Source organism: Carlito syrichta, unplaced genomic scaffold, assembly GCF_000164805.1.
Source record: "Carlito syrichta isolate Samal-C Ts95f unplaced genomic scaffold, Tarsius_syrichta-2.0.1 Scaffold287778, whole genome shotgun sequence".
Taxonomy (NCBI): Eukaryota; Metazoa; Chordata; class Mammalia; order Primates; family Tarsiidae; genus Carlito; species Carlito syrichta.
The window spans coordinates 34,208-46,542 of record NW_007231874.1 but is presented as its reverse complement, the minus strand read 5'-3'; the positions used below and the strand labels follow the sequence as shown (position 1 = coordinate 46,542).

Genomic DNA, 12,335 nt, shown 5'->3' with positions numbered 1-12,335 from the left:
ATTTTTAATTTTATTGTAGAGACAAGGTCTCACCAAGTTGCCTGGGCTGTTCTTAAACCCGCAGGTTCAGGCAATCCACTTGCCTCAGCCTCCAAAAGTGCTGGGATTACAGGCTGAGCCACCAAGCCCAGCCCTGAATTATTTTTCAACTAACGACATCCATACTTTTCACACAATTGTCTTCTGTGCCATTAAGAACACTGGTGATGCAGTATACCCTAAGAGTGGGTTCTGTTATTGTCTAGAGATTTTCTTCCAAGCTACTGATACCCATTCAGTATGTTTTGATATTATAAGACAAAGCACCAGCATGAATTGTTCACATAGCTTCTTGGTATTTTTAAATGTATTTAATCTATTCCAAAGGTTTGTGCAATTTCTCCTGCCTTCAGTTGCATTGTTTGACACATGATAGGTGACCTCTCTGAGTCTATCTCAGTAACAAAATGAAGGCAGGATGTGGTGGCTCACACCTGCAATCCCAGCTACTTGTGGTGGCTGAGCAGAAGAATTGCCTGAGCCCAGAAGGTAGAGGCTGTGGTGAGCTGTGACCATGCCACCACACTCTAACCTGAGCAACAGAGTGAGACTCTGTCCCCCACTCCCCCCAAAAAAGAAAAAGAAAAAGTAATACAGCTTTACCAATACTTGGCTATCTTTCTTTTAAAGTATTTGATTGTCAGTTCATCAAGAAGATGTGGAACTGCAGTTATTCTTCTAATGAAAAATGTTTGTTTCACTCATAGTAAACAGGACTCTGCTGCTCTGTTTTACCATCTTTCTGAATATAGAATGAAGTTTTATTTGAATACCAAATCATAGTATAATCTGTTAAAATACATACTGAACAGTGATTAAACACAAGACAAGTATTACCAATAACCGAGTAGCCATAACCAAGATCACATACAGTTAGGTAATAAAATTGCTATAGCTTGTCCAACATTGATTTTAAGATGTGATAGGTTGTAAGATAGATCCAGATTTCAGAGTGGTTGAAATATGGAAATACGTATATCTGAAATTGGTAAAATATGACAGTTCCACATTAAATACAACATAGTAAATCTGAAAGACTTCAGAAAGAAATATTATCTTAAAGGGAAACAGAAGAAGAAAAAGAAGATCCCCTACACATACACACAAAAAATAGAGTAGACATTTTAATGACAACGACAAAAGCTCAAAGATGATGGAATTCGAGTGTGATTTTCAAACATCTGGCAGAAAAATGACTGTCAACCAAGTCAAACTATCAGTCATGAATAGAAGCAAAATAAACATATTTTCAACAAACAAAACAAATTCTGAGAGAGTTTATTACCACCAGAGTCATCTTAATTAAACTTTTTCTAAATGATATATTTTGAGAAGAAGCAAAGAATGAGATGCAGAAAGAAGTGGTGAATCCAAACAAGCACAGGGTGAATTCAAATAAGCATCAACTGAAAATGACAGCAATTAGAATGTCTAATTTTGCAGGTAAAAAATAACAAGATACTAGGCAACAAAAACATGCACAATGGCTTACTGAATTAAATGACTCTAAAGTCCTTATCTGAGAAGAGAGCAGAGATACATATTAATGCTATGATTTAAGTCAAGGCTATGTTTTAAAATATTAAGAGTAAATTAAAAAAGAGAAAATTCCATCAACCCAAAATAAGGCAGAAGAAAAAACAACAGGAAAAGCAGGACAAATAGAAAGTGTAAAATAATGTTGAAGTAATAAATCTAAATATATATGTAATTAGTATTAGTATAATAGACTAGAATCTCTGGTTAAAAGTCTCTAAAGTTTCTGGATTATTCTATCACAGAAACAAAGAACCGAGTATCACATGTTTCTCACTCATAAGCGAACCTTGAACAACTATCGTAATACTATAAGAAAGGGATTGTCAGTAGTGGGAAACTGCCAGGGAGGGGAGGCACACCTCATCAAGAAGGGTACATGCATAATGATCATTTGTATACCTAACCCTGAATTGTACCCACATACTTAAAATAAAATTTAAAAAATTTAAATGTGAGAACAATAAAAAAAGAAGAAAAAAAACCCCTCAATCCCAGGAAGCCATATTAGAATATTTTATATTTAAAAAAAGATTCTTGGAATATAAGTTTTAAAAAGGAGCTGTGCATTCTTTATAAGAGAAAGGTCGAAAGTTAAAGAATACATGTTTTATATGACGTACTGAGAAAAACTCAAATGTCATTTCTGTGATATTCCTACCAAATGTGTATGACCTGAATCTAATCATGAGGAAATGCCATTAGACAAGCCCAAACATTGAGGCATTCTGCAAAATAACAGGCTAGTACTCTTCACAAATGTCAATATCATGAAATACAAAAGACGACTCAGGTGCTCTTACAGATTAAGGAAGACTAAGGAGACAGCAACTGAACGCAATGCATGATCTTGGATTTTCTTTTGCTCTGAAGGACACTATTAGGTAGGACAAATGGCAAAATCTGAATGGAATCTATAGATTAGATAAATGACATTATCTCAATATTAATTTCCTGATTGGCACGGTGGTTGGTTCTATAAGACAATTCCTTGTTTTTAGAAAATACACACTCAGGTATGTGTCTGAAACTTACTCTTAAATGGTTGACAAAAAAAGTGTATATAAACTGGCAGATATAAAGAGAAGGAAGGAGAGAGAAATTGAGGGGGAGAGAGAGGGAGAGAAGGGATAAAGCAGCTGTAGCAAAATGTTATTCATAGAATTTGGGTGCATTCTGTACTGGGAATTCTTTAAACTATTGTTAGAACATTTTCTGCAATTATGTCAAATCAAACAATTTTTAAAAGGTAAAAAAATAAAAAAAGTTATACCAAGAAAAAAACAGCTAAAAGAAAGCTGGAATAACATTAGAGTAAATAAACATTAAGGCAATAAATATTAATAGTGCCCTAATATACAGCAGCTACCTAAAACAGTGCCTGGCATGTAGCCCATGCTCATAGAACACCTGCTCAATGAAGAAGTTAATAACAGAGTGAGTTAATACTTAATGATAAAAGGAAAAATTTACCAAGAAGAAAATTAATTTTAAGCTTGTATGCTCCTGGAAAAAGAGCTTCAAAATACTGACCACATACTAGACAAATATATTGACATAAGCATAAATATTGACCACATACTAGGCAATAAGTAATAAACAAAAACCTCAGTAAACTTCAAAGATCCAAGTACATATAATTGACATTCACTGACCAAAATGCAATTAAATCAGAAAACAATGGCCACAGAATAAGAAATCCATACATTTAAATTTTTAGGATATACTTCTTATTTAGAATTATATCTTACACATGGATCAAAGAAGAAATCATAGTGAAATATGAAACTTAGAAAATATTTAGAACTAAATAATAATAAAAATACTAAATTTCAAAGCTTGTAGGAAGAAGTTGAAGTGGTTCTTAGAGGAAAATTTGTAGCCTTAAATGATTATATTAGAAAATTTAAAAGGTTGAAAACTAATATATCAAACATCTAACACAAAACTTGAGAAAGTAAATAGAGGAAACAAGAGAGAGATTACCAACAAATGTTGGTAATGTTATTTCCTATTCTTTTGGGGACGTCTGAAACGTTTCATAATTTTTTAAAGAGAAAGATTCCACACAAACTAAAAGGACATTTGGTTTGAAATGTACAAATTTCCAAGAAAACTATTGGTGAATAAACAGACAATAGTTTTTTAACATCAAAACATCAGAGACAGCTTCTGTTCAAGATGGTGGATAACCTATTTGTTTCAATGAATGAAGCAATAAAAATACACTAAAATGAATAAATTCATGGAAACCCTCACAACAAGGGAGTTATCATTCACAGACATTAACAACATTTTTGACGGATTTCAGCAGCTGGAAAGGTTGGAGATGTACCAGCGCAGAGGGCACTGCAGCTCAGAAGTTCGAGAGGCACTGCCTGAGACGCAGCTATCCCCCTGACTCATGCTGCTTCACTGCATGCTGAGTCAGTGCACACAGGCATGGACTGGTAAGCTGTGGCAAATCAGGGAGGTGTATAATTAAAGATCCATCTACTGAACCGGGCACAGTGGCTCATGCCTATAATCCCAGCACTTTGAGAGGCGGAGGTGAGAGGCTTGCCTGAGCCCAGGGGTTCGAGATCAGCCTGGGCAACTTGGTGAAACCTTATCTCTACAATAAATCAAGAAAAATTAGCTGGGTGTAGTGGCACATGCCTGTAGTTTCAGCTACTTGGAAGGCTGAGATGGAAGGATCGCTTGAGCCCAGCAGGCCGAGGCTGCAGTGGCAGGGAGTGTGCCACTGTACTCCAGTCTGGGCGACAGAGTGAGACTCCGACTCAATTAAAAAAAAAACAAACCTATCTATTAACAACTATTTTTGGAACACCAACAAAGCCACCCACTCACTCCCACCCCTGTTGGTGAACATAAGCATGTACAGAGCAATTGGTGACAGAAATCCTCAGCTATTTGTCAAGGAAAAATGGAAAGTGTGGGTGCTGTATCTATGGAGATGGTTGATAACTTTACAAGAGAATCAGAGGGAAAAAAGAAACGACAGTTTCCGCTGGCACAAATGAAAATAAAGTCCTTCTATCTATCCCCCAAAGTCAAGTCTTCATTGTTTTGGCAATTTCAGAGACAGCCGGCCTTTCCCCTTTCACTCACCCTAAAGGCAAGTCTGCCAACGTGTGAGATTTAAGAACTTACACAGATCTACTGATCATTCTTGAGGGAGATTTTAGGGTTAAAAAGACTTATTCAACTTCACAGGATGCCCAGCCACTACTTAAATGGTCCTTCACTTAAACATTACCAGTCATTGAGGAAAATCAAAACCATGAAAGAAAAAAGAATAAATGTGATAAATGATACTGGAGAAAAGAAAAGAAAAGATAATGGGAAAAAATGTATCCTTAGATTTGTAAGTCCCTTGGCTCTTTTTAGAAAAGGATGCTTTAAAAAAGAAATAAATAAGAGTTGAGTGAAATTTCTTATTTATCCTTATATGTATGTCTATTCATAATTTACTAAAATTAATATGCATGGCACTTATCATTAAGTCTTTTTACCTTTTAGTAGTTAATACAATTTCCTTTTCCATAAGATGTGTAATGTTGCCAAAACTATGACTTAATGATTAAACCTAATACTCAACGGGAAATCAGTAAGCAATTTCCTGGATATGCATGATACACCTTCCAAATGAAAGCCAAAATCCAGGCAGAATATGCTGGGCCGACAGATTTCTGTTCCCCACTCTAACAAAGCTTTGTGGAATCTTACCAGATCCAGGGTGACGAGGAGAGATTAGGTACTGACTGAGCAGTTCCTGGAGACCTAGTGACATAGCAGATTAACCTAATCTGGATGTCTTCTAAAATAAACAGTCTAGCTCCAACATTTATATCTAACTTGGAGATGGCTTGACAGAATCTAGAAGTTCTGAAATAAATTCACATCTTGGAAAAGGTTCTGAAATCACCCTAACCTCCGGCATATGAGCATTGCCTGGCTCACATTTTCAAGGAAACTTTGAACAAAGATAATCAGTATCACAAGACCTAGAAAGAAGGCACCAACTGTCCCCAACCTTTTCAAGGGTACCCCTTATAGCACACTTAATACTTTACTATGGAACTCCAAGTCTTGAAAGAGTTGAGTTAGATTGTTTCTAAGTGTTTAAATGATACCAGAGAGAACCTAAAGCAGTTTTTCTATAGCAAATATGTTTTTCTTGCCTGCATCATACCTTACAGTAGGAGAGCTATATTGCCATAACTGCAAATATAAGACCCCTCAGAATCAAGCTGCTACTGAGTTGTGAACCTTTAGCAAATATCAATCTAACCAAGTTTGTCTCAGAGTTCCAGAATCCCGTTTCCATAGTTTTGTGCCTACAATCGAACTCTCTTTCTTCTGCTCACACGTAGTTCTATACTATCTTTATGTCTTTTTTTCAGTCAACAAGTCAAAAAACACCCAGAGCCAAACTAGCCCAATATCTCCATTTTAGAGAAAGCAAAACTGAGGCCCAGAGAGTTAAAGTGATTTACCCAAGGTCACACAGCTAATAAGAGGTAAAGCTGAATGAGACCAGAACTAGTTCTCTGAAGTCCTGTGCCATGGTTTTTCCATTATACCAAGCTGCCTCTTTAAAAACTGCAGAGGATACAACATTTATGGGTGTCTTCACAATCTTCAACCTCTCCTCTCTTGCTACAACAATTTCTCAGCTTTCAGCTACCAATAACCTACTCTCTTATTAATTCTACACCCATGACAAAACAAGAAAGGGTTCAGTACTCATTTACACCAGTTGATTCATTTACTGGTGACACTTCTATTGTGTTTCTAATGTTATATTTATTCTTTAAAATGGGGCCTGGTATGGTGGCTCACACCTATAATCTTAGCACTTAGGGAGACCAAGGCAGGAGAATTGCTTGAAATTAGGAATTTGAGACAGCCTAGGCAACATAATGAGACCTCATCTCTACAAAAAATAAAAAAACAAGTAGGTGTGATGCCCACCTGTAGTCCCAGTTACTTGGGAGGCTGAAGTAGGAGGATCACATGAACCTGGGATGTTGACAGGTAAGCTGTGATCGTGTCATTGCACTCCGGCCTGGGTGACAGGCTCAAAATAAATACATAAATACATACATACATACATATAATGGAAAACACATCAATACCTTCCAGACCAACATATTACAAAGCTTAATAATTATATCTACAATATAAATTCAGAAAAAACTAAATAAACTTAGATTCTTATTTTGTATAAGGCCATGCTATAATGTTTGTTTCATTTACTTGAAAGAGAGCCAGAAAGTACATATCAATTCCATTTTAGTACTCACCACAAAGGTGATTTGATTGTGTCGCAGGTTAAGTTCAGTTAATGAATCCAGCCCATTAAGATTATCAACGTGACTTAAAAGGTTCCTGGCAAGATTTAAAACTCTCAAGTCACACAAATGATTGACATTTTCAATTTTAGTAATCTGTTAAAAAACAGGGGAAAAGTAATTAGTAGGCAAAAAACTCAAGTTTGCATGTTTTAAAAACCCTAAAAATAAAATATTCAAAGTCACTGGATTTAGTGACAAGTTTATACGCAGACATTAAAATAATCTATTTCCATTCTATGTTGTAAACAATATAAAGTCATGTAACCTGTGAAAATTAACTAAAAGTTCATATTTTACAATTTGACCACTGGAAGTATTCAAAGTAAATTTCATCCAGTAATCAACGAGTCTATCGTCTGGGGCAACTCTAAGTGCCCAATACTGTGCAAAGTCCTGTGAAGTCCCCATGCTACCTGCCAAATAGGAAGGCACTGTGAGCCCATGGCATAAGCTCCCCCAGGCTCTGACGAAGCAGGTCTGCCCTCTGAGAGAAAAAGCAAGGGAGAAGAATGATACCAAGTTTCCCTGTTCATTCTACTTACACTGCAGGATCCTGGGAGCCATCAAGAGTGTTAATAAAAAGATTTAAGGAACTAAATCCCCAGTGGAAGGATGGATTTTCTTTTAATAGTAGGAATGCTTGCGACAGGAGATAAATAATGTTTAATCAAGGTACAACATGGTAGACACCAACTGTTGAAAACAAGAGCCCTTGAATCATGGAACATGCATATGCACATAAGCTCTGAACCACAGCAGAGAAGTGTGAGTTGCTCACTAAGGTGAGGATAAATCAAAACTCTAGCACCATGAAGTGATGAGTGTTCAGTATGGTTTTACGGCCACCATCATAATGCAGCCAGCATTGCACAACTGGATGAGTTTCTGCATGTCACAGGATAGGGTCCTCAGGGAGGACTCATCAGCTTCTTCTATGACATACTTAAATAACAGAGTCATACATGTAGCGCAGTTCTTCAGAACATTAAAGAATGAATTTCACAATCACTAAGGATTAATTTGCTCATGTGTATTGTCATCACGGTATATTTGAAATTTTTTACCTAACACTTCAAAAACCAGATAGATGTTAGCTAAAATCATTCTTTTTAAGATGTATAATCGATTTTCCACATTGTTATTTGGACCCTCTCTTACATTCAAGAAACACCATCTAGATTCCATTTAGGTTCCAGAAGAGAAATGTGTGTTTATTGTAAATTCAATACTGTATAAGGAAAATCTATGACTATTTTGCTAAGATTTTTGATCTAACTAATATAAAGTGATGTAAAAGTTTAAAAAGAAGAAATAAGGCAATAAGCATTTATAGATAACAGAACTGAGCAATAAGACATGGAGTAAAACATTCCAAAACAAAATAGTAATAGAATTCAAACTGGGCTCGGTGGCTCAGCCTGTAATCCTGCACTTTGGGAGGCTGAGGTAAGTGGATTGCCTGAGCCTGCGGGTTCTAGACCCGCCTGGGCAACTTGGCGAGACCTCATCTTTACAATAAATCAAAAATTAGCCGGGCATGGTAGTATGTGTTTATAGTTCCAGCTACTTGGAAGGGTAAGGTGGAAAGATCACCGGAGCCCAGCAAGTCAAGGCTGTGGTGGCCAGAAGCGACCACTACACTCCAGTCTGGGCGATAGAGTGAGACTTCAACTCAAAAAAAAAAAAATTCAAAATGGGCCTGGCATGGTAATTCAAGCCTGTAATCCCAGCACACTCTGGGATGCTGAGGCAGGAGGATTGCTTAAGGTCAAGAGTTCAAGACCAGCCTGGGAAACATAGCAAAACCTCATCTCTACAAAAAAGCAAAAAATTAGTCAGACATGGTAGCACATGTCTGTAGTCTCAGCTACTCGGGAGGCTGAGGCAGGAGCATCGTTTGAGTCCAGGAGTTTGAGACTGCAGCGAGCTGTGAGTGTGCCACTGCACTCCAGCCTGAGTGACAGTGAGACGTCGACTCAAAAATAAAAAATACAAAATGTATGAAACCAGTAAAAAGCAAAATAGACACTGTAGAAAAAGAAATAAGTAATGTCAGCACAAGCTTGAGAAATCTTCCCAAAAAACAAAGAAAAAACAGAGATAGGAAGAATACAAGATAAGGTGAGGATATGGAAGACAAACAATATACATATAACAAATATACATGGTAAAGAAGTGGGCGCAGTGACTCACACCTGTAATCCCAGCACTTTGGGAGGCCAAGGAGGGCAGGTGGTTTAAGGTCAGGAGTTCGAGACCAGCCTGGCCGGTATAGCGAGACCCTGTCTTTACCAAAAAAACAAAGCAACACAAAACACCAAAATGAAAAAGAAGCAATGTTTAAATATATAAAATAAAACTTTCCTGAACATATAGAGTGAATGATCACAATTGTTATATCACCTGCTTAAGTGAGTCTTCTCCCTTCTGCTAATAGTTCTGGACATTTCTTTTAGAAAACTACTCTTCCACATGGTCCTGGTGAGACTCACATTTTTTAGTTACCTTCTAGTTTGACAAAGTCTTAAAAGAAACATTGTTAATTCTTATACATAGTTATCAACCTATAATTTTTAAAAATTACTAGGATACTATCTGGCTTCTCGGTTTGCAATCAAATACTCCAGAGTTGTGTACAACATTTGGTATAGAATAAAGTCAGTTGCTCACTGCAGTCATAGACAAAGTCACAAGCCCAGAGCATATGATGGAAGCTTCAGGCAAAGGGTGGTATATACTGAGAGTGTAGTTCTTGATTGGTTGATGAGCTTCACAGCAAAAAGAAAAGATAACGGGAATGTTGGAAAACCCAATTACAGATCACACTGAGCAGAGAGAGTCCCAAGAGAGACTGTGGGGCATCCTAACACACCCAGGAAAGCTGGATCCTCCAGTCTTACCGTCATGTACAAGCGTCACCTAGATGGCTCTGCCTGGATAAAGATAACCTTCCTACCCAGAAATATGGAAGGGTCATGAGTTGCTTTCAGATAAGCAACCACTGCAAGGGCAGGCTCTCCCTGAAAGAAAAGATGTCCCTGAAAGAATGGATTCTTCTGGAAGTACATTTGTGTCCATGTTAAAGCAGGAATTCACTGAGAGAGCACACTCTGGTCAGCCAACACAAAATCTAGGTAAAAAACTGAGTCAATCTCCCAGGATACACCTCACTACTTATGGAATCAATTGCCAAGTCTTGATGCTTCTACTTTGTAAATATTTATCTAACCTGCCCCCTTATTGTATCCCTATTGTCACTACTTTAGTTCATGCCACCACCACTTCTCAGCAAGATGATTATGATTGGTCCCTCAACTGTTATGTCTCCAGGTTCCCTTCCTTCCTTCTGTTTCCACTCCCCAATCCATTTCCTGAACATTACCATCATTCCTCAGAACATTTCATATCCATAAACCAATTACAATTTATTTCTCAATATGCACCAAATATATTTTTTATTTCCAATGGAAGTAAATTCAAAAGACAAAAAACAATCATTTGGTTTCTTCAAGTCTTTTTGCTACCTGATGCTACACTTTCAGAATTGGATATTAGTTGTTTCATCTAGAATAGTTTCTCTCCTGGCTTTTTAGAGATCACTAAGTTCACTTAGGGTCTCTAAGACCATGTCTTTGCTTTGAAATATTGCACATTTCTGCTAATTGGATTTAGATATTATGAAACAGGACTCATATTTTCATTTAAAATTTCCTTCTTATAGTTATAGAGCCTTGAGAAATAATTTGTGTAGAGAAAAGTCTAATCTTAATACATAGACTGCATTAGAAACATATGCTAAAATTATAAGATACATAGCACAGGTCAGCTAATGAGAAAGAAATGTCTCAGTCACATATTAGGTGGTAGATAATGCCTACATATAATGTACAGAGCAAACAACTTGCTGTTCACTTATATGCTCCCAAGGGCCCTGGATAGTATCCATAAATTCTTCCTTTTTTTTTTTTTAAAATAAGATGATTTATTGAGAGGACAGAGAAGCTCCCACAGGGAGGGGACCTGAAGGGGTTGCCCCCAGTATCCATGAGTTATTAAAGACACATTATAATTTAAAAACCATTAATATATGTATTATTTCTCAGATACACATTTTAAAATAAACTGAAGAAAAATATGACCACAAAAAGTTTTACTTATAAACAGTTTTGGCAATAGTGGGCAACAAGATAAAATGCCAATTCCTCGGCCCAGCACACACAAGCCTCCACAGCCTGGCCTATGCCCACCTTTCTTGCCTCTTCTCTCACTGTTCTTCCACATGTGCTCTATTCTCTAGCAGTAAAAACTACTTATACATCGTTTTTAGCCTCAGAGCCTTTGCATGATATTCTTTCACTGTCAGTACTCTTTAATTCCTCATCCCCTTCCACCACCATCTAACTGGATGATGCCCCCTTCTCCTGGACTGACACTAACCAGCCTGCAGGACCGGACAATTCCCAGGCTGCCAACACTCCCAGCACTACATACACACACACACATACACACACACACACACACACACACACACACACGATTGGAACTGAATTAGAACCTAGTAGAGGTGGCCTATCTAGATCTATCTAGGTTTTTGTTAATTACTTTAGTTTTTCCCAAAGCTGTTAGAAAGCCTCGAGAGATCATCCTGAGGTTTGCACCTGACCAAATGCAACAGCAGTGGCAGATCTTGTTCCTTAACAGGCGGGGACTCCTAGATTATCCCAGAATGTAAGCTTATCCCTTTATATTCTGTGTGAGTATGCAGCTCATAAAGTTATCTATAAACACATTTCAAAGACAAAAATGTAAATGAGCGAGCAAAGGGCTAGAAAGACAGCCAAGATACTCTGACAGCAAAGAATAAAGAAGGGAAACATAAAAAACCTGATATAGAAATTAAGACAGATACTAGGGTAGACAAACTGACTGAACAGAATAGGGGGCCAGATTATATAGTAATGAGCAAAATATAAATCAAAACCACAAAGCAACACCATCTTACACCTATTCAATCAACAAAAATTAAGAAGTCTGACAATTCTGAATGTTGAAAAGGATGTGAAGTAACAGCATTGACTATCCCTGGTGGGAGCACAAACTGCACAAATTGGAAAACAACTTGGCATTATCTTTTAAAGTTAAACATTTAAATAGCCTATGACTCATCAGTTTCACTCCCAGATGTATACTGGGGGTATATGTACAAATGGAATATGCAGAAGAGGAAACATGTACAAGAAAGGTCTTAGAGGTACTTTTATAATAGCAAAAAATAAAACAAAGAAATACAAACAAAACAGGAAAGAACCAAGATGTCTATCAATTAGAAATTGAAGAAACAAAATTTTTTTTTTTGAGTTGGAGTCTCACTCGGTCGCCCAGACTGGAGTGCAGTGGCCG

General features: G+C 37.1%; 1 protein-coding gene across 5 annotated transcripts in view; it reads right to left on the bottom strand.

Moving 5' to 3' along the window:
• Window positions 1–12,335, bottom strand: part of LRRC49 (leucine rich repeat containing 49) — a 129,001-nt gene that overhangs the window by 95,879 nt on the left and 20,787 nt on the right. For all 5 annotated transcript variants that reach the window (XM_021709954.1, XM_021709950.1, XM_021709952.1 and 2 more), the window contains one exon: window positions 6,885–7,028. In XM_021709954.1, the coding sequence (XP_021565629.1) occupies window positions 6,885–7,028 (144 nt within the window). The remainder of the gene's footprint in view (window positions 1–6,884; window positions 7,029–12,335) is intronic.